The sequence below is a fragment of the Gymnogyps californianus genome, chromosome 11 (assembly GCF_018139145.2).
Source record: "Gymnogyps californianus isolate 813 chromosome 11, ASM1813914v2, whole genome shotgun sequence".
NCBI classification, from domain to species: Eukaryota; Metazoa; Chordata; class Aves; order Accipitriformes; family Cathartidae; genus Gymnogyps; species Gymnogyps californianus.
Window position 1 is genome coordinate 3429162 of NC_059481.1, and position 23328 is coordinate 3452489.

The 23328-nt window shown below is 38.0% G+C and overlaps 1 protein-coding gene across 2 annotated transcripts in view; it reads left to right on the forward strand.

The window, feature by feature from the left end:
* PEAK1 (pseudopodium enriched atypical kinase 1) overlaps positions 1–23328 on the forward strand; it is a 125160-nt gene that overhangs the window by 67767 nt on the left and 34065 nt on the right. For both annotated transcript variants that reach the window (XM_050902952.1, XM_050902951.1), the window contains one exon: positions 16660–19935. In XM_050902952.1, the coding sequence (XP_050758909.1) occupies positions 16772–19935 (3164 nt within the window). In that variant the 5' untranslated portion in view covers positions 16660–16771. The remainder of the gene's footprint in view (positions 1–16659; positions 19936–23328) is intronic.

A 23328-nucleotide genomic window follows, 5' to 3' on the forward strand; every position in this document is an offset into this window, starting at 1 on the left:
TTTCTGTATTGGAAGTTATTTATTGGAACTTTGTAAACAATGTGTAGGTCTGTATCAATGCATGCGTGTATTTCGGTAAATGCTACACAAAAAAGAACCTCCTTCAGCCACCCGTACCAGCCAAAGTGCTACAGCAAACAGCCATTGCTGCTTACATTCACTACAGGCTAAAATTTTGCTTTGAACATTTCAAATGGTGTGGTGGTGAAACGTTACCGATGTTAGTGTTGGTACAGCAGACCCACTGCAAAGGCAGCAGCGGGAACCGTTCCTAAAACCATTGCTGTGGGCAAAGCCGTTTAATCTCACGTGGCGTCAGCTACAATAGGTATCCGGAAGTGTCTAGCTGGGTTTTAGTATATCATTGCTAGCTATATTCCGATAGACTGGTTTCTGTAGAGATATGTTTTAAACATTCAGTAAGTTTACATCTTTCACTGGGATAAGCTGGCTGTCTAAATTAATTTTTCCTGGGATTCATTACTAGTATAGTTTTTCTTTTTTTTTTTATCATATCTTCTCAGTTTTAAGTCCTCTTTTTTCTGGTCACACTTATTTTAGCTTTTTGCCTGTGATGTGTATGTCTCCTGTAGATCTCAATCTGAAGATCTCAGAAATACACCAACATATTTCGTACTGGTGAATTTCTTCCTTTTTGTGTGTGTGTGTGTTTATAAATATGTATAATGTATATTCTCTGCTACTACAATATACAAACTATACAGGTGTATTTTTAAAGAAGGCACTATTTATGTGACTTGGACCCCTAAACTACTACTATACTTAACTTTCGGATAGTGATTTCAATCTCTTTCCCAAATGTTTTGGGCACAGCAATTTTTAGAATCACTTTCATGATTAGAAAAGGAGAACTGAAAGAGACAATAGCAACAAGCAGTTTACATTTCAATTAAAGCCGTATACTTGCAGTATTACATTTATCCCCATATATTATAATAATATTGAAGGAAAATAATACTCTCAGTTGTGCTTTAGTTGTGCAAAACTTTTAAGCCAGCCACCTGGTGCATAACCTTTGAACATGTAAGATTCACAACTTGGTTACCACTGTAAGAAAAGTATGTACTCACCTCAGATGTGTTTGAGTATGTTTAGCAGTAGTAGTAATGCTGCATCTTGGTATAACAATCCAATGTTTGCATCTACAAGAAAACAAAAGGTATTGTCCGCATTGTTGTGGGTTAACTTATCAAATCCATCCAAACCACTTCAAAAAAACTACAATCCTTGGACAATAACTACAAGAGTTTTTGAATCACATTCTTCATAGGGAAGATGGAAATTGGACTTTAAAAAAACTAGTTTGACAGCTCTTCCTAATTTCTTTCTTTAAGCTTTATTTTTAGAGAGTAAAAATAAGTGTGCCCCAGGAAATGAATAGGCATACCAAGCAGTAAGATTCCAGGGACCTTTTGAGACTTTCATTTGTCTGTGGATGCTGGCGTATTAAAGGTTCACAGAGATTTGAGGCAGAATTTATTTTATTACTTTTACATAGCCTCAAACTAGTTCTTCCATCACACCCTATAAAATAAAAACCCTCACTCAAGTAGTGAACTTGCTGCTAGAGCTTCATATCTTACTTAAAACTAGTTACTACAGAACACTCCATTGCTAAAAGGGAAGGCACTGGGCAGTAAGAGGAATCTGCTTTTCTCCTTCTTTAGCTCAAAATGCGGACATTAAAGATGACGTCGCCTAATTTCAGCAAGCAGCCATCTCATTATCTCTGTGAAGTCTCTCTTCTGCTCTTTTCCTTTCCAGTTCTTATTTCTCCAGGTTTTAGCATGTAATTAAAAGAGTACAGCGGCTGAAGAGTGAAAACTGAATTTTTCCAAATGCTGTTACTTGTAAAATGTAATACAGCGCCCACACATCCCAAGGCAGTGATTGAAGATCTCGTCTAATTTGTCTTACTTGAGATTTAAGCGAAATCATCTGCTGAGTGTTTCAGACTATCTGTGTGCATTACAATTCATCCAGGCTTCTCTGAAAAGAAAAATGTGAAAATAAGACGTGGTTAATGTACCAGTCCTTTATGTCTAGAGAACAAATTTAACATAGAACTTTAGAGATACAGGCCTCCAGTCTATCTTCTGACTACACAATGCTAATTAGCATTATGAAACCGTCCTTTTGTTAATCATGTTGAATTATATCAGACTTGGAAGAATTCTCTGCTGGAACAGAAGTACAGTATGTTGCTACTGAATTGCATTTGGCAAAATGCAGCAGGGTTGGCAGCAGAATAGCAGTCAACTGGAGCAAAGCAGAAGCACCACTAAAATGGTGCGAGTGTAACTGGCTGTGCACCTGCTTCCTGACACCAGCCGAGAGAAACTCGGAGAGTTAAAGCAGAGCAGGTCGGCTCTATCGCAGTGGTGTCTGCTGAACACTGCCGTATTTTGTAAGGCAATATCTTGCTTTGGCAGAACTAGAGGTGAACGTAAATGAGAGGTTATATGAAGCTGCTCTTTATAACTGCTGTATTCTGAGAAACGCTGTTAGCTTTTTTTGTGTCTTTCCACTTTTCTCTTTAGTCTTCCTGTCCCTGCAATACCATATGAAAGTAAGGGAATTATTTTGCTCTCTACAGAAAAAAAGGAGAAAAAATACTTTTATGTAGCAAAAATTTTTGTATTAATATGTATTTTGAGGACTTGCACAGTGCAGGGCAAATCTGCTTCAGTTTCTCAGCGTACTTGTATGAAGCAACACAGGGGCCAAGTCCTGCAACTGCATACAGACGTGATAAGCAGCCGATAAATATCCTATTATTGAATTTCATAATTTAATTTTTTTACATACTGCATTCTGGCATCCAAACATAGTTCTGCTGCCTTTATTGCGTTTGACATATTGCAATTTCTATCAAAATTAAGGCTGTTAATCACTGTTAACATACTTTGTTGCAACAAAAGGCTTTTTAAAACAGCTGACTTAAAAAAGCTAACGCTTTTCTGAGTGATTGTTAAATGAGAAATTATTTGAGTAGGGGGTACTTAAAACAGCCATAGAAGGTGAAGTTAGTAGTGATTAATTTTCTGATTATGCCAAAAAATATTTCTGCAAATCTCTGTGGAAATAAAAAAAATTAAACCTTGAATCTTTATGCAAATTACTCAGACTTTTTTTCCTGTTGAATAACTGCCTGATACTATTGCAAACCAAAAGGTTTGCTTTTTAAAATAGCTTTAAAATAAAACACAAATTCATTGTATTTGCAGAACCACGTGTCCTCTCTTCCTCATGCCTCTGTATGTCTTCTTTCCAGATGCTGAATTTTAGTGAGCTATGAATAGACATCTTCATTAACAAGTATACAAAAGGCTAAATTAACTTTTAAATATAGTATGTTTTAATGTCATATTTTGCGATGTTGTTATTAAGAAACTACAATGATGAAAATGTAGTATATATTATGTGGACTAGGCCTGGCTATAGGTGATAGGTCTGAAACGTTGTACGTAGGAGGCTGTTACCGAGTTGGCATGGGATGCTATATATTAATCTTTGTCCTAAAATTAGTCAAGGCTTTTTTGTGAGTAGTCTGAAAGAAAATGTAAATAGGGAGAGCACGAAATTTGAAAGCAGAGATTCTCACTGATTACATGGAAAAAAGGCTTGAGCAAATAATTTATATTTATTATGTGCAATTGTAAACTGGGAATAAAGAGTTTAGGCCAGGCTTGCCTGACTCCACTGAGAGAAGTGAAGATCCTCAAAAACTTGTGGAAGTCATGACCACCCCGTTATCGTGAGTTCCGGATAACAGTCTGGACTTAAAAGGACAGTGCCTGGACTCCACATGTGGAGGAATCTATTTCAAGAGTAGGAAGGGTTTGTTTCCATTGTGTTTGTCACCGGTATGAAGCTCCGGGAATGCTGTGTTGTCTTTTGGAGAGCAACAGTCCAAGGGTGCTAATAACAATTCACAAAATTCACTAGTGATTAAAGGTTTGAGCAGCTTGTTTTACAGAGAAGACTTGAGAGCTCAATTTGCTCATTTTTTTAATTAAAAAAAGGCAAAGTAGAACCAATAGTACTTCTTAAGTATGGGGGCAAAAGAAATGAGTAACACTGTGTCGCATAGCTGTTGCAATTACCATCGCAATTCACCATTTGACTAACAGTTGGGATCCCATATACTGTTTATATAACGATAACATATGCCACCATGTGTTATTAAGCCCAGTTTGAGTCCATAACCTTGAAATCTGCTGTACAGATTTTTTTTTCTGTATAAATTGCAAGATTAAGTACTACAGAGAGCGTGTAGTCTCTTCTATGGACCATACTTGGGAGACCTGGCATACTTATCACCTTCTTGTGCATAGTGTTGATGAAGTAGTATTGGGGAAGCATGATTTAGATTCCTGAGCAATTTTCCTCATTTGATGGAGTATTGATATTGTCTCCTGACCTGTCTGTAGAGACTGAGCCCAGGACATCAACAGGGAGCAGTGGGAAGAGGATTGCAACTGCCTTGCAACTTGATGCCGCTTACGTGGACGGGGGAGTAGGTCTTGGTCTCTCAGTTTCTCTTAGACTGGTTCTTAGTATTGTTACCAATTTAGTTCAAAATGGCATAGTGTTGCATATGGCAGGAATAAAACCTCCCTCAAGACCCTCCAAGAGGGCAGGTAATAGTAGCCTTTCATATTTTACTCGGGTTGGCAGTGACAGAATGTAAATTGCCCTGGGCTTGGTGTGGTTTCTGTGAAATCCATTCCTGCACAGTGGTGGACTCATAGCAGTCCTGTGTGCTAATAAAGTATACTGTCATAAAAACCTTGTTTGAAAGGTAAAGAATTCAGATGAGTGTGATTCTGCTTTTACCTTCAGATCCCTGTAGATTAGTATTGAGTCATCTTAGCGGGACAAGACTAGAAAATTCACATTGTGGTTTTTTTGGATAGAAAAAGCTTTGCATTTTTAGGATTCTGTCAAGCACAAGTAGCAAAATTTATGTTTGGCAATCAACTCCTGTAGGAAAACATTTATATCTGTAAAGAAGAACTAAAGAAAAAGAATGTGAGTGCCATTTCTGCAAACAAATGTTCGTGTTGATTTTCTTTCTCTTTCCTTTGCTAGAGCTTGTTTATGGTGCTTCAGTTTGTTTCATACTGTGTCCTGACCCATGAATGAGCACTGGCCAGGTTTCAAGCTTGTGATTGTCAAGTATGATCAGCAGCCTCTTAATTAGTATCTAAGCGCTCTGACAGCATGGCTGTTCATAGGTGGAAGGAACGGCTTCGTGGGCACCCTGGCCTCGCAGGAACACTTGGAGCAGGAGGGGCTGTGGGAGCGGTGCGGGGTGTGCCAGGCTCCTCTCTGGATGCTGTTGCTCTGTGATAAGCCGCCTCTGGTTTTTAAGTGGCTGGATGCAGCTGGATGCTCCTGTTGCCCACAAAGCAGATTGGCTCTTAGGGCAGGTTTTGCCTGCATGAAGTCAGCCTTCTCAGAAGCAGTAAGCGATTCCTTCTTTCCCTTTCCTCGTCTTACAGTGTTGGGTAAAAGTTATAGTGGTTTACATACTTCATAAGTTTAAACATCTATCTTTGAAAATTAAGGCTATTTCTTCTCTCATGAAGTAAATTGAGCAAATTCCCTAGCTGCAAAAAAGTCATTGAATGTAAAGATAAAAACTAATACAGAATTGCTATTACATTTCCTTTCTGATTCTGTCCTTGATTATATTTAATGATGCCTTCACTGTATAGCTCTTCCACGTATGGATTATTTTTAAGTATGCAATCAGATTTTGTGGACTAAAATAAATTACTGGGTTTTGTTTTGTTTTGTTTTTCCCCTGCCCTACATCATGTCTTTTTTGGATGCCCTCTGTTTTGCTGTTAGTCCTCTTCTGTCACCATGGAGGGATACAGCTGCATCACGGGGCCCCGCCCAGGGTGTGCTGTGGACTTCAAGATTTTCCAGGGGCTGTGATATTGCTACCTTGATAATCAGGCTAAAGAGCATGAAAACCACTGGGTTCTTCTCAGTGGTCCACAACCCAATGTTTTAAATGAAGTAAGGTATTGATTTTCTTGGCTTTTGGGTCTGTTTCCACACTGCTGTTACAAGCATACTAGGATTCTATACTTGGTGAATCATTTATAATGTAGGTAGTTGTATTTGATACCATTATGGTAAATCCACTTTGGTACCAAATGGTAAAAAGAAGCAGGAGGCTCTAAATTAGCAGAAGCCTTGTTTTGTCTGTACAGCTGAGTTCTCTGTGAGAACCTGTGCACGCACAGTTACGGAATAGCATCTTTTCCTACCTCTGACTGATACTGCTTTGCAAGCAGCATTGTGTAGTGGAAATCTGTGCAGGGTAATGCATAAACTACAGGGAACACAATCCTGGTGTTTGGGGGTGTGTTATCCTAAAAGACAGTCAGACACAACACTTAATCATCAGAATAAGTAAAAAATCAATTCTTGTTTATTATGAATGCTAAAAGCATACCATTTCAGTATCTGCTAATTCCTTTTCTGAATTTCACCTATGATGGTGCTTTTTATCCCTAATAGCATTCTCATCAGTGGTGGCTTCCTGTTTTATGGGGATGGATTCTAGGCAAAGCATAAGGAGTACCTAAGAACATCTGTCGTAAAGCATTGTTGTTTTCTTTTTAACTTCAACACTAGTAAACAATAATAACTTTAACCTTCTGACTTATAGCTCACCACTCATTTCATTGCTGTGGCTTATGACTGCAGATTAAAATTTCTTGCATTCATCATGCCTGGTAAAGTAGCTTATTGGGATGAATAAATGACATACTAATTAGAAGAGAAGCCTGAGTGAGAATAAGCTGCTTGAACTAGCTTTGATGGCCAAAAAATTACCTGTAGCTAGTTTCTCAAGACTATCAAAGAGATCCTCAAATTAGAATGTCTGCGTTTGATCGTGGATGCAAGGAATAAGGCAAAATGACTGCACCAAGTGGAAGGCAGTGGGAGGAGATGGTTGCTGTGGAATGGGAAACTGAAGGAGTTGGTACAAAAATTCAAGCCCTTTCCAGGCACTTGCTCCACCAAGTAGTGAATAAGGTATCAGTATGTGGCTTACTTTTATTTATATTTTCCACCATAAACTAGTAATGTATGTGTCTTCAAAGGTTAAATTGTTTAGGTTAGTTGTAGAGAAAAATCCCTTTCATATTATTCCTTTGTTATCTTATCCTGATTTTTCTCTCTTGTAGTATGACAGTATTCAAACAGTACTAATCTTTTATAAGACTTCCATCTGGCTTCCTTACCTTTGTAATGACGACCATCTTTCTTACACATTGCTACGGATTTGTATGGATCATTGCAAGACGTGCTAGTGTAACACACAGTCACTTGGCCCAAGTAGTTTATAGCCTGAGGTCCCAGTTGCCCAATGTCAAACATGATCATGTAGTCATAAAAAGTAGAAATGAACACAAAGAATGTTTCTAGGGCTGAGGTATAAGCCTGGCACAAGAGTGACAAAACGAAGTGTGGGAGGAGAAGAGATTACTCCTTAGTACTGGGAGATAATGGGATATTAGTATTATTTCACCATTTAGTTATTTTGCTGTATTAAACTAAAAACACTGAAAGTAAAGAGCAGGATCTGATAAAAAGGAAAAAACAGAATCATGTTGTTATCAGAGAGATTACTTTTGAGAAGGGCCTTGCCAAAGGAAGGCTTATATAAGTAAAATCCTAAACAAAAGGGACATGCCATACAGAGGTGGAAGGGATATGTAGTGCAGGTTGGATGGAAGAGTATAGACCAGGAATCTTTAAGACAACATCTTCTTGTATTCTGTGGTTCTTTGGTGCATCAGATCTGGTGAAGCGGGAGAGCGGGATCTGCAAGCGTGAAGAGACTGACAACTGGTGCACGATTTCACGAGCCAGGCACCTTGCATGCAGTGTAGCGCCAGGAAGCGTACTGCAGTGACACAGTGCTGGCACCCGGACTCCAGCAGTGGCCCTGTCCTTCACGCTGCCCAAACTTCCTAAATGGACAATAAAGGAATAATCTGCTAATGAGCAAATTTTCTTCCCAACTCCAATAGTTAATGCTTTGTTTAAGCACTGAAATTGGAAGCTTTGGGTTTACCCCACCTAATACAACTGTCAATGACTCATCCTATGTATAAATGTTTAATCATTTTTTTCTGAATCCAGCTGACCTCGATCTCAGTGCCACCTTGTTTCAGGAAGCATTTTATGTAGAATAATTTTCTTTTTACTGATTTAAATATGCTGCATTGGGTTTGTTGCTCTTTTTTTTGAGATAGACTGGGTGTTCCCATTTAGTGTCTATCTTCTTTGTGATGGATCATTTAATATAATGTTATTTTATTTGTCTCAATTCTGAACTAAACTATCCTAATCTTTTTGTTTCACTTAATACAGAAAGCTTTTCATCCCTTAAGATATTTTTGTGGTTGTTTTATGCTGCATTTCTTCCTGAGATGTCATAAATAGAACTGAATGCAATATTCAGTAAATCATGTCATTGATTTTCTTACACTGAAAGCATGTAATCTGCTGGTTGCCTTGCGTATTGTGTTGCACCATTTGCATGTCCTGTAGTTAGTAATTTGCGAGAACTTCTTAAAAACTTAAAATAAAATTGTGCCATTTCTCTTTCACCCATTATTTCATTGTTTGGTAGGAAGAAGAGCAAGTTTTCTTCACAGAAGTCATGATAAAAAACACGTCCCATTCATACTGTGCTTAGCTCCTTGCTGTACTGATGCCCGGTTCTGATGAGGGACCACATAACTCCATGTGTAGCTCAGCCACCTGGTTCTCAAGTTTCTCCACAGTTCTTGGCTTTACACAGTCCAGCCCTACTGTGCTGTTGCTCTTAATTTATCAGTTATTTTTAAAATCTCATTTTTTATAATGGCTGATAGTGTTTTATTTTTAAACTTAATTCTCTCAAGTCTTTATCTAATAACTCGTAAGGATCTTGTGGAGGGGGTTGAGACTGATGGAGAGTACTCATCTGGCTTCTCTGCGATGTGTTTTATCTTCTGTACTGTAGCTGACCTCTTACACTGGCTGCAATCCACTAATTCTCTCATATGTTACCCGCTCCTGATACTACAGTGTTTTGTTTGTCTTTGGCTATTTTTTAGTAAGAGCCTTCATATCCTTTCTAATACTATTTTGTATTTTGCTATCCACAAGTTACTTTGCTAAACTGAAATTGATATATTTTTGGCAATTGTGGTTTTTGCTGCATCAGGGTTTCAGCGTAAAGATCTTTGGAGCCGGAGGTTGCAGTAGTCCAAGGCAGAGAGTTTTAAGTAAATTGAAGTTGCAGAATTGATGGATTCAATAATACAGTGATGATATACACTGTTTTCATTCTCAAGCTGTGCTCAGCAGAAGAATAACCACAACCATTACTGGGTTTTGTAACTATAGAAGCAGTATAATGTTTTTCAGGTATTTCTTTTTTCTTTGTTGTGAATACATTCTGGAAAGGTTTAGTAAACGTTTGGTAAACTTTATTCTTCTAGATGTTTTCATGTGCTTAAACAATAGGCAAAAAAGATCAAAGGGCAGGATTTCAAGTGAGCCCGGGAAAGGTAAATCAAAGATAATTAGATTGGTCAAGGTATAGTCATACCAGTCCATTTTTAATATGCTGTGAAGGGCTTAATTCTCATAATTTTGCTTAAATAGAGCTGGGACAAACTTAAATGCACTGAACTTGAGGACTTTTTTTTTTTTTTTTTTTTTTTTAAATTATCATGATCATGCTTGTTCCTGTCAGCTGATGCATTTACCCTTAATTTGCTCCTAGATCTTGTAATGCTGTACCCAGCCCTTTTTAGGAAGCAAGGTAAACAAACTATTTATAAGTCTGGCTTATCTTACTGGGTTTTTCTTTTAAGAAAGTAATAAATGAAAACTAATTTTCTGTGCAAGTAAAAAGTATCCTTAAAGAACATACTGTGCAACATTGTCTGAATGATCATTATAATATGATCTCATATATGTATGTCTGAATGGCCATTATAAATTTAAGTTTTATTAATGCTAAATGATGATTTTTTCCAAAAGGGGAAAAAAATTTTTTTTAATAGTTTTCTCCAGTTAAGAATCTCTTCTTATTATTGGAACTCAGAAGAGTTCGTATTCAAATGCATGCCTTGGCTGGTCTATTGGGCCTCAACACCAAATGTGAGAGCTTGTCTTTATTATTGTTTTTTGTGTTCTCAATGTGATGATGCAGAATCTAATCAGATTACCTGGGCAGATCCTGAGGATATTTTTTGCCTTTTCGCTGCTCTGTGGCATTATCTGTTTGGGTTAGGTAAATTGTAAAGAAATGCCTGGTTTTTTTCTGAAGCATTACAGATTGTCTAGCCCTAGGCAGGTTTTTGCTCCAGTTCATTGGTTATTTCTATCATGTTTTATTCTTACAAGTTTTAGGTAGAAAAAACATATTCAAGGGTTTCCTTCACTTAGTTTTATGAAATATTTATGTAATTTAAACTCTCTTTAAAGGAGAGAAAATATAGCGTGAGAGGTTAAGAGCAGCAATAGTTTGAAGTTGTTTTCCTGATTGTTTCATACTGTCTTGCGGCAAGTTTGCAACTAGGTTTTTTTTTTTCAGTACCTCAGGTAGAAGTGATTCTGTTGTCCTCTCCATCCATCATACCCCTTATATCTCAGCAGCATAGTACCATGGTGGTAAAGAGTGGTTCTAAAGTAAGTTGGCAACTTTTTAGTCTAGGTCATTGCCTCCTCTATATCCACTGCAGATTCATTGCATTTTCTGCAGAACTGTCATTTTATGGCCTTGGACAGTTACCAGGACACTCGGTTCTGACTGGAAGGGGAAAAAAAAAAAAAAAACTATCTGCAACCAGATAGGACTTTTCTTTTTTAACAGAAACGATCATGCCTAGCATTTATGGAAATTTCCATCTGTGCTATCTGCCATAGTCACAGTTCTGGCTTGTTACAACAATGATCCAATATTTAGTGAGTATTAGTCCACTTTGGGAATAAAATTGTGGCAGTCTATAATGCTGTTTGCCATTATTTAGTTTCACATTTTTTCCTGGCATACCTCGTATGAAGTAAGTGCCGTGACTGAACTGGGCATCACACTTAAGAGTCAGGTCTATTTCTTGATCTTTCACCAGATTGTGAGTCACTGTTCCTCTCTACAAAAATCTATATTATGAAATGCTCGTTCACCTTTGTGAAGTGCTGTGAGATCTGTGAGTGCGCTACTCACATTTTTTAATATTGATACTTTAGCTTTTATTTCCAAACTCTGCTCTGGTACCCTATAGCATCTTTTTTTCTTTTTTCTTTTCTTTTTTTTTTTTCTTGATTTACATTTCGTTAATAAGTGCTGCAAGATTATTCAAAGCACAGTGCTTCCAGGTACTGAATGTAAACAAGTGTGTTTCTCAACATGCCTTCCAATTGGGACCATGACTCCTCTAGCTGTGAAGCTCTTGTCTCTGCGTTGTATTTCATGTATCTAACAGATGTTGCAGTTAGCTTCACTTGGGGTTTTGCTTTCCTTTGAAGTTGGACGAATGATACAAAATTTAAGAAGAAATTTCTTTTTATGGCATGAAGGACAAAAAAAAAACCTAATTGGCACATCACATTTGTTTATGGTCCCTGCTATCTGTGCTAGGTGGTTCAGTGGCCCTGAGTCAGTAAGTCTCGACACTCTTTGGGAGATGGGTGTGTTTCTACAGCCCATTGCCACCCAAGCAGGACCGTATGTGTGAAGTTGGAGCATTTCAGTTTTTCCAAAAGGTGTCTTAAAATGTTTACAATTATATTAAAGTTTAAGAGAAACAGAAATCAGATACTGGCAAAGAATAACCATCACTTTATTCTTGTTATGTTAGACTTACACTATTGTTTATGATGATCAGTGACTGTCCAGATCCCTGTAAGTGGTTCAGACAAAAACCACAAAGCCGTAGTGGTTTTGTGGTGTTTGGGCACTCCTATATAGGCAACCTAGGTTGGATTCCCATTGCTGATTTTTTCAGTCTGAGGACATGCCTGTCAATGGTGAGAGGTTTGTGGGTTGTTCAGTAGCAATTTATTGGACTGTTGTCTGATAAGAAGGCTGATCAATGCAATTTATTCTGCAGCATAAAAATTGCAGGCCCATTTTCATGGGTAGCAATGCTAAAGCTAAATGCCTTTTCCCTGGAGGAGGACAAACAAAAGGAAATCTGTACCAAGTATCTAGTGATCTAAGAAGAGATCAAAGAGTGATAGTGTTACAATTACAAATGATGAAATGCACACTTGTGCATATTGCTCAGTAATATAGCAGGCATTCATTTAAGGGGAGTTTTTTTGCAGCTTACAGCATTGAAAACACATGTCTAATAGGTGCATTCATTTTAATATGCTCATTCATTGAGCAGGCCTGATTAATTAGTGCGTGTCACCATCTGGTACTTACTGAGACTATTCATTTTTAAAATGTTGAAATTGTAGGGAATGTTGCACACCAATTAAGTTCCTTTTAATTGGATTATGTTAGTATAAAGTATTACTGGAGAAGGCCTTCATTGTGATTCAGCCAGCATGCATCTAAAGGAGACCCGCCAGCCTGAAATTACTTGGAACAAAGGGAAGATGCCTGAAATGCATGTTTATTACTATCTTTGTGCACTCAACAAAGATGATGTCAACAAATAAGAGCCACAAAAATACTTCTGCATTTCTATGCAAGGTTCAGTTTCCTGACATGAAGATATCTCAGCTGATTACTTCTTCGTCTTTGCACTGCAACTCTGAATCTGTCACCTTCTCCCTCTGACCTGGAAAGTGAAATACGCTTTTGTGTGTGTTTGTTTGATATCAACTTAACAGGGCCAGACTGAGCCCTCCTGCATTCAGTTGTGTATCTGCTGAAATGAGGAGCATTATTGTCATTTATACAAAGAGTGATTTGGCCTTTAAAGCTGATAAACTATCTGTGCGGACTCAACCATTTAGTGAATGAAGTATCACGATCTGCTGGCTGCAGCACCATGTGAGGAGCAGAACTTGTCTGTCTGTACTTGTTCCTGTCACTGACTCACTTGGTGAATTTTAGTTACTTAACGTCACTGCACTGCAGTGTTTCCGTGTATAAATTGTGAACAGTTATGTTTATCAACTTATGTAAAAGGCTTTGAGATACAGGGATGAAATGCGCAATGTTGATAGTACGTATTTACTGTTAATGCTTTCTTTAGAAGCCTAATGCTGTTTTGTATTTAATATCTGAGGTTGTTATTGCCTTGATTTTGCGGAGATTGAGTATCTTCAAGTAAGTTCTGTCATCCGAACTACTCATTTCAGAAGAGCCGGGAGCTCTACACATTCCCTCCTGCTCCTTCGCAGTTACATGGGCTGTCATGGAAGCAGGGAAATTATGGAAGAAAAGATACCTAATGACTAGCAGCTTGAGAGAGCTGATGTGTGACTGCCTGGATCTCTTGTTGACCTCCTTTGTTTTCGAGAGTAGGGTAAGAATCTAGAAATGAACAATGTCAGGATATTTTTTTCTTGTTGTATTTGTGTGCATTTTCATTACCTTCAATGGACTCTGCTGCCCCCTACCAAGTTGCAGCTGCTGTTAACAGCAATGGCAGCAATAGCCTGAACACGTGGAGAATGTTTTACATTTTTTCATACTGAAAGAAGAGTTCATTTCTGTTATCACTCATAATCACTCTCACTATAATTATAATCACTTATAATAGGGAATCTGTGGTTGAAACAGTAAATGTATTTTCTTTACAGGGAGAGGAAAACATCGGAAAAATCGCTTTTAGTTGTATAGCAATGAAGAAACTGCCTGAATTTTTTTTAGAATGCAAATACTTGTTTAGACATATAAAGGTCACTATGAATTTAATTTGTAATAGCATAGGAGTGCTGCTGATTTCAAAGTATGAAAGTAGCACAACGTTGGAATTCTTTTGGTTGTTTTCTTAAGATACATTTCCTCTTGTTTGAAGGTGCATATTTCCTCTTTGTTACAGCTGCAGGCAGTGTCAAAGCATGATACAGGAACTGCTCATCCTGCATGTGCCGAAGCCAATTGGAAACCCAGCTGTAGTTTATAAACCTGAGAAGTCAGTGTCTGTGTCTGTTTCACAGACTGTGTCAAAAATCACGTTAGAGAGCGTGGTTGTGTTTAAACCATTTCCATTAGGTGTTGAAGAGCAAAAGATCTAAAATGTCTATACGTGTCTTATGTATTTTCTGTGTACAAGTTACATGTCTGCATTTACACAGACACATCAACATGTATTTTATTTTTAAGCTGAATTGCTGCAGGTGGTACTCCTGGGACATGGGATGTATGTTTGCACAGCTATGACCATGCTGTAGTTTTTACTCTGACTGGAGCATTGTGTTGTGGTTCTGCTAAGTTTCCTGTAGTTTGCATTCATACGTTGAATGTAGCACTCATTTGGGTTAGAGGAAAACTGATTAGTATCAGTGTATCTGAGCAAAGGAGAGTGAGTACAGCTAGCGGTAAAACATAAAAATGTATTCATATGAAGGTGTGCAATAGAGTGCTTTCTCATTTCTACCCCAACGTTATTAGCAGCAAACGCTTAGCCTGGAAGGCCATAAAGCTGTCTGGTTTGTGATAGGATTCTAGAGCAAGTGCAGTTTATGCAATTTTGGAGAAATAATATCACCCAGTTAAATCTTAAAAACCACACACATATGCGCTAACCCTTTTGTTTAAATTGTTTGTTCAGAGGTTTTATGTAATGGAGAAATATATTTTTCAAGAAAACATTTAGTTTAGATTCCCATTAGTGTAACTTTACTCCTTTTATTTGTTAAATACATTAAAAGAAGGAGCTAACCAGAGTATAAAATTCTATTATGTGCGTGTGCGTGCTCTCTCTCTCTCTCTGATTTTAGGAGAATTATTTCTTAATGTAATTTTTCTGCTTACAATATATGGGCTTGCAAAGTGTTGAAGGAACAGATCTTGGCAGAGATCAAAAAAATGCAAAGGCATTTTACTCCGTATATATAAAACAAAGGCTGAAAGTTTGGGCAGATCTCTATCTGGCAGACTTTCTATCTCTTAGGTCATACAGAGGAAGCTTTTGGCAGTGATTTTTTGGCAAAAAGCTTTGTCTGGAAACATATTTAGTCAATGTATGAAATATGATAGCCCTGGTACCATGAATGTGTCTGAAGATGCTCTAATAGAGTTAGACTTCAGCCCCATCTGGTGTCGGAACAGGATTGCTATATTAGAGTTTTCCAGCATAGGACAGCCCTTTGCCAAAACACAGAGCAGTATGTGAGGAGACTGACAAATTCATACAAGTGTCAGTTTTACTAATGGTTCTATTGTTTGCTACACTGATGAAAACCAGTTGTGCCCGTGGTGAATTCCAGCATAGCCATCCTGCTGCTGAGTTCACTAACCACAGGCTCTATAGAGAGCTGCATCTTTAACTGAATGGGTTTATTAATACCCTTTCAGTGTACCTATGTGATCAGCAAGTATATTTTCACCCGAAGCCTGTAAGAACATAAAATTATTGATTTTCAATGCCTGTGTTTACAGAAGTAGTGGTGGACATACAGATTCTTTCACCTCAATAAAATGTCTCCAATAATTTGAGTTACGCAACAGTGACAAAGAGACCAGACTTGTGGATTTGGCTTAGAAGGCTTAAAATCTTCAGGCATTAATTCATGAAACTCTCAAATCGTGGATACTCCAATGACTATGAAGCATAGCAAATTCGTGTTTGTTTTTTACTTAAGGCTGATCATTTCAGGAAATAAAAAGGTTCACTTTGAAAGATATTTTCAATTCTTTTTCAATTGTTATTTCTGGAGGGGTTAGGTAGAAAAGCTACATGTGAAACAAATCAGGGACTAAAAATCCATAGCTTTGTTTTGAGGATGTAAGAATGGTTTATTGCCAGTATTATAAGCTAAAGGAGACGAAACAGTGACTTTCTAGAAAGGTTTCCCCAGCATTTTTATCTGACTTTTCCAGGATAGCAGTCCAGCCTGTCCCTTCAACCAAAAGACCTGTCCAGTTATAATTTGACTCTGATGAAAAAAGTGCTAAAATGGCAGAGTTTGGAATTGCTTGAACATATTTTGTCACTTAAGCTGAGCTCATTCACATTCGAAGCTAAAAGAAATTATCTCAGTTGCATTTAGGAAAGTAAACATACTCTTCCTTTCCTGTCTCGTGTTTAAGTAGTTATGTTGAAAGCAATGTGAACTCATCTTTGGTTTTATATCCTCTTCCTAGCATTTGTTTTATGGGGCAAAATTAAAGGTCAATGGTCCTGAACTAGTCAAGAGAATTATTCTAAATTCTCAGTCATTGCCATTTCTCTCTCTCTTTCTCTGCTTTCATTAATACAGCGCTTAGCTGCCAAAGTTTTAATTCTTTATGTATGAGAAGAATGATATTTGCAACTTTTTTGCATTTCAGTTACATAGTTTTGTAAATTTTGGTAAAAAGAACTAAGACATCAGCAAAAGACTATTTCCTTATTCCAAGTTGTTCATAGTGTAGAAAATGTAAGTAATGATCAACCTGTTTTTTCCCTGTTCTTATCCTCATTCTCTTTTGTGTTTCAGAATGATCACTGCTCAAAACAGTAGCCATACAAAGTGAACAGAGTGGAAACATATGGATGAAATTCTTACCATGCACTGAACAGCACAGCATCAAGCGCAAAGCTCTGGGAAAATGTCTGCTTGCAACACTTTCACTGAACACGTCTGGAAACCTGGTGAATGTAAGAACTGCTTCAAGCCCAAAAGCTTGCATCAGTTACCCCCAGTATCTGAAAAAAAAACCCTCTCACATGGAAATCTGAAATCCAATGCAAACCAAAGTAACAGCCATCGTGGGAGAAATACAGGAAATTTCCGACCACCTGTGGCAAAGAAACCCACTATAGCTGTGAAACCCACCATGATGGTAGTAGATGGGCAGGGTGTATGTGGCGAAATCAGCACACCGGATCATTGTGAGAACAAATCAGTGCCTGCAGGTTGGAACCGAAACAAAGCTGTCTTGAACAAAAAACCACTGAACAATAATAATGAAAATGAAATTGAAGGTTATAGCCACGTTCATAGGCCTTATGGCAACAATGATGGTGTAGGTAAGATACCAAATAACAATAATAATGGACTGACAGAAGTTTTGAAGGAGATTGCGGGTTTGGATACCACACCTCAGCTAACTGGAAATGAAATGAACTCAAGAGAAACCTTCTTGGGAAGAATAAATAATTGTTATAAAAGATCATTAGAAAGAAAGATCCCTCCAAGCTGCATGATGGGTGGAATGAAGGATTCACACAGTAAGCACGTTATTCTGAGTGGAAGCACTGAAGTAATAAGTAATGAAGGTGGACGTTTCTGTTATCCAGAGTTCTCTAGCGGAGATGAGAGTGAGGATGACACGTTTTTTGGCAGCATGCAAGAAGAGCATGAGAGCTGGGATGAAAGTGATGAAGAGTTGCTAGCAATGGAAATTCGTATGAGGGGCCAACCTCGTTTTGCTAATTTTAGAGCTAATACCCTATCTCCTGTTCCATTCTGTGTTGACAAAAAATGGAATACTGTGCCCCTTAGAAACAAGTCTCTCCAGCGGATCTGTGCAGTAGACTATGATGACAGTTATGATGAAATTTTAAATGGTTATGGGGAAGACACTGTGATTCTTTATGGGCAAGAGAGTATGCAGAGCATGGTATCTTCTGATTCTACATCTCCTGATTCTTCTTTGACAGAAGAGTCTCGTTCTGGAACAACCAGCAGTTCTTCACAGAAGCTCTGTAATGGAGGGTTATCTCCTAGTACTCCTCAGGACCTCAAATTGATTGAACCAGAATATGAAAGTCTTTGTGATAATCAACAAGTGAAAGATGTGTCAACAGCTCCCAGAAATGTTCCGAAAAGTCTAGAAACTCACAAGGCAGTCCTTGCACTTCGACTGGAAGAGAAGGATGGCAAAATTGCTGTGCAGACTGATAAGCAAGAGAATAAAAGTTCTTCAGATGTTGCTGGTCAAGCTGTAACTATAAATTTGGTGCCAGTGGAAGAGCAAGCTAAACCTTACAGGGTGGTGAATATGGAACAACCAGTTTGCAAGCCATATACCATAGTAGATGTATCAGCTGCCATGACCAATGAATGTAAGGAGAATCAGACTGAAACCTCAGAAACCAAAAATACATCATCTAACCCAAGCTCACCAGTAACTCCAGGCACACCTATTACATCCTCTGCAGCATCACCTGTACGAGTAAATGCTAATCTGAAAAAATCCAGTGCAATCAGATATCAAGAAGTGTGGACTTCTAGTACTAGTCCAAGACAGAAGATACCTAAGGTGGAGTTAATTGCTAACAGCTCAGGACCTTCTGTTCCTCCCAGGAAGACAAGCCACAAGTCAGCTCCTACTTCACCTACAGCTACAAACATATCTTCAAAAACTATCCCGGTTAAGTCTCCCAATTTATCTGAGATAAAATTCAACAGCTACAATAATGCTGGCATGCCACCTTTTCCTATTATCATTCATGATGAGCCCACTTATGCTAAGAGTTCAAAAAATGCTATTAAAGTTCCTATTGTAATCAATCCAAATGCATACGATAACCTGGCTATCTATAAAAGTTTTCTAGGGACCAGCGGAGAGCTATCCATCAAAGATAAAACTACTAGTGTAATAAGCCATACATATGAAGAAATAGAAACAGAAAGCAAAATGACTGAAGCCATAGGAAGTAAACCCACTGAATTTTCCCAAGTGAAGGGGGTGACTAGTAGCTCTGAATGCAGGCTGGGTTCTGTGGCTCAAAAGGTCCAAGAGTTTAATAGCTGTCTCAGTAAAAGTCAGATATCACCACAGAGAAGTCATAGTTCTGACCACAGCTCCCCATCAAGAGTTCAAAAGACAACACAAGAGCCTGCAGCAAAAACAGACGTAACACCAGAGGCTTCTGTTGGCAGCAGCAGCGGTAGAGAGAATGCAAGCACGGTGCTTTCACAGATTGTAGCTTCTATCCAGCCTCCGCAGTCTCCTCCAGAAACGCCTCAGTCTGGACCCAAGTCTTGTAGCGTAGAAGAACTGTATTCCTTACCCCCTGATGCAGATGCTACTAAAAACACCCTGGTACGACCCAAATCTCTGTTTACATCACAGTCTGAGATAGAGTCATCCAAGACAGTGGAAAACACTGCCATTAAAATGCAGAAAGATTCACTTTCACAGCCAGTTGCCACTCACTCTCCAAAGCCAGTGAGAGCCACCCCAAATACCACAAGTCCCAAAACAGAGCAAGCACCGCCATTTCCACCTCCACGGTCCACTTCTTCACCCTATCATGCAAGTAACTTGTTGCAAAGACATTTCAGCAATTGGACCAAACCAAACAGTCCCACCAGATCGACAGAGGCCGAGTCAATCCTTCATTCAGAAGGTCGTCGAGCTGCTGATGCGAAACCCAAACGCTGGATATCGTTTAAGAGCTTCTTCCGCCGCAGGAAAACTGATGATGAGGAAGACAAAGACAAAGAAAGAGAGAAAGGAAAATTGGTGGGTCTTGATGGAACTGTTATACATATGCTCCCCCCTCCTCCAGTTCAACGTCATCACTGGTTCAGTGAGGCAAAGTCAGACGCCAGTGAGAAGCCGTCGATTGTTTTCATGTATAGATGTGAACCGGCACAAGCTGAACCAAAGGCTGATCATCAAAACAAGAGTGGAGTGGAGTCTGCTATTGCAGATGCACTAGCAAAAGACAAAGGAGAAGCGCAGGAAAAGTCTCCAGAGAGCTCGGAACAGAAAATAGCAAGCCATTCATCACCACCTCAGATGCCCAAGAAAATCCCCAGGTAATCTGCTCGTCTTTTTTAGTTACTTATTCAGTTGTGAACTGTCCTGTATATACTGCTGAAAAGGGGAGAAATTAAGGAGTTTTATTACATTTAGTGTAATTTTTTCAAAGTATATTTATTTTAGGTAACTTAAAGCATATTTTGTAAAACTTTGTGTTACATTGGATATCAGAAAAGATAAAAAAAAAATACTAGAAACAGTACTTGATATTTGGAGTTTGTATTACAGGTTCACTAATATGTCACAATAGCCATGTTACATTGAATCAGATACATTTTCCAGAATTTCTAGTTTAAGAAAGTGTTCTTATGTTACAGGAAACTAAAGAATTTCTCTGCAGAAATAGAAGGCAACTATTGAAAAGTATAATAGAAATTAAAAGATCTGTGACTCATAAAAGGTGGTGTGCTAACTTTATCTCACATACCCAAGAATACAAGAGATGCTAATTAACTTGATGCTACACTGCAACATCACTGCAGCACTCCCAAAATAAACCATGTAAAAAAAAAAATAATAGAATTAGATTATCTATAAAATAATCTATCTCTGTTTTGCAAGGCCTTTAGCGATGAATATACTTTGTTCCCTAACAGTATTGGATTCAGTAGAGCTCGTTGCTCCGTTTCTGCCTGACAATTTTGTTCAGTGATTTCATTTTAATTTTTTTAATCAAAATTTACTAAAATGATTCATTGTTTCAATTTCTGTGAAAGTAATTGGCCAGTAGATATTTATTTTACTCCTATAAGTTCATGGTAGTCAAACGTTTTAGCTCTGTCTGTTGGTTTAAAGGTCTGTTTTTTGTCTCATCAAGGGTACACATGCTTTCTTGGTTGTCTGTGAACACGAAGAACCATGTTTATTTCCAGATATGCATTGTTTTCAACATACCACTGAGTTCCTACAGCTCATGACAGTGCATAACCTAAGAGGGCTGGAGACATTTGTTGCAGTCACGTGGGCATAGTATGCATTTCACTGAGTACAGACCAGAGCTGTGGATGTATTAGAATGTCTTCCAATGTTACACAAACCAATTCCAAAATAGCTTCAAAATTGCATTATTTAATTCATTATAACAATAACCTAGTGGTAGGAAATCAAAAATTTTGTAAAGTTTGAGCCATGTGTGAGCCTCAGAAAATGTATCATGGCAGTGTTCCTCATTTTTCTTTCTCCATTGTGTATACGAGAAAGTTGCAGTGATTTGTAGTTAAAATGGTTTTGAAGTTGACTTAAACTAATAGAAATCTCTGTGTGAGCATAGTTTGAGTTTACCATAAACTGATTGCTGCTTGTCTTAAAGCAAAATAACGGTGTCTTAAACTAACCAAGAGTGACCATTTGCACCAAGTGTAATTAAATCACTTTTATATCACATCTTGGAAACACTGATATAGCATTCTCATGAAGATCAGGACTACTTTTCAGACTGTTTGCCTTTTGTCAGATGTGGACAGCTTTGGGTTTTGTAATATAAGGCAGTGATAGGGTTTATCATAGTATGATGTAAAGCTGGTTTCTGTAGATTTACATTTGAAGTAATTTGAAGTAATTGCCCCAAATACAAGATAGGATGGTCTCCAAAACCTTAGTGTACTGTCTGTTTCTGCAGACTTGGATGAACTGCAATCTCAGGGTCAAGAATTTTATTAAAAAAAAAAAAAAAAGTACATGAAAATTAACAAATACGGTTTAAAAAATATCCCAGTACAAATTGTGGGTGTGAGTTTCAGAAACATTAAGCACTTTCACAAACTATTAAAGTCAGTAGGAACTGTAAGCATTCAGGATCTCTGCAAGATGTACAGTACCACCATAATACAGGGGTGTGGGCGATGACAAAAGGTGGTGTTCCCTGTATTTACAGTGCATATTGCAGCTTAAGGCTGAAGACAGTAGAGAACGTACCTAGGGCTAGAACAACCCTTGATAGGAGTCTAGTCTCTCTAGACTTACCCTAAATTAAATGGGGAGAAGTAGGCAGCTTTAGAGAACAAGTTGAAGAATTAGAGAAGTATGTGCTCTCAACCCGCCTTTTACAGGAACCTGTTTTTTCTGTTATCTCCAGGGGAACCTAGAGAAAATGAGGTTGTACCAACATTTTTTTAGCAGTGTTACCGAATACATTGTCGTCAGGAGATTCACTTGCTCCCATGTCCTTAGTGCCCCGCTCTTGTGCTGGCAAGACAGTTCATGTGGTCACCTGTGGTGAACCAGACTGGGGAAGTGATCCAAGTGAAAAATAACTTTGCAGTTATTTTTCAGCCAGATCAATTTGCTCATCTGACAGGGGGACCAGTCAGGAAGGAGCAGCTGCTTATCTCGGTGGTAAAAGGGTAACAGGTTAATGGCTGCGGTCATGGTTGGCACTCGTTCTTAGACTGCCCCAGAGATGGTGCTCTTATAATGTTTTATATTTTTGCACTATTACTGGAATACCTTCTGCCCTTACTATTGAAAGCAATTGGTCATTCTGTCCTGTCTCATTCACTTATTCCAAAAAGTATGTTTACTCTTTATTTTTCTGCAAGTCATGATGATATTGGCTAAAATCATATCTTACAATTTTTCCTGGTGAAAATTGGAATTTTCCAAATGTTAGAATTGGAATTTCTTCTTTCTAACAATATTGTTCTGTGATTTCTACAAATTTCAAAGAAAATACACTGAAGTGCTGAGAAATACGTTGTGGGAACACTGGACAGTGGATATCTTTATCCTTCAGTTATTATATTCAGTTACCTTGATGCAATTTGATGCCTTAAGTTATTTGGGCTTTTTACTTAATTTTTAATATTGTTAAAGAGACCAAGTGAAACCTTACAGTGCCAAAAAATGAAGTTAATTTTTTTTGTTTAAGGATTTTGGCTTTTGTTTTTAGTATCCCAGTAGGTGAGAATCAGGATTGTCAACTTCCATTTTTGCACAAGCAGGAGACATAACAGACAAGATGCTATACTTGTTTTGTGTTAATTCTTCAGGTATTAGTAAGAGGTTAGTGTTAATTCAGGCTAAAATATGTGCATGGAAAAGATGTTTAAAATCTTCAGTTAAGCCTGCAGAGGCTTACAGGAAAACAGAAGACATGAAGATAGCAATCAATGAACATGACCGTTTTCTAAGTCAGAATGCGAACAACAGTAAACTCACTGAAAAACCAAACTGATGACCTGGAAAATAAGATAAGCTTTAAAAATGTCAGATTACTGGGGGGTCTTGAAAGCAAATTAAATGAAGATACAATATTTCCTTACTTTGCAAGGGATTACAAAGCTGCTAAAGATTGATAACATAACCACAAAACAGGGCTGAAGGTATTTAAAGTTATCACTAGAAAGGTCAGTTTTTCCCTTTGAAGAGCACTTGCAAAATACTCAGTTCTT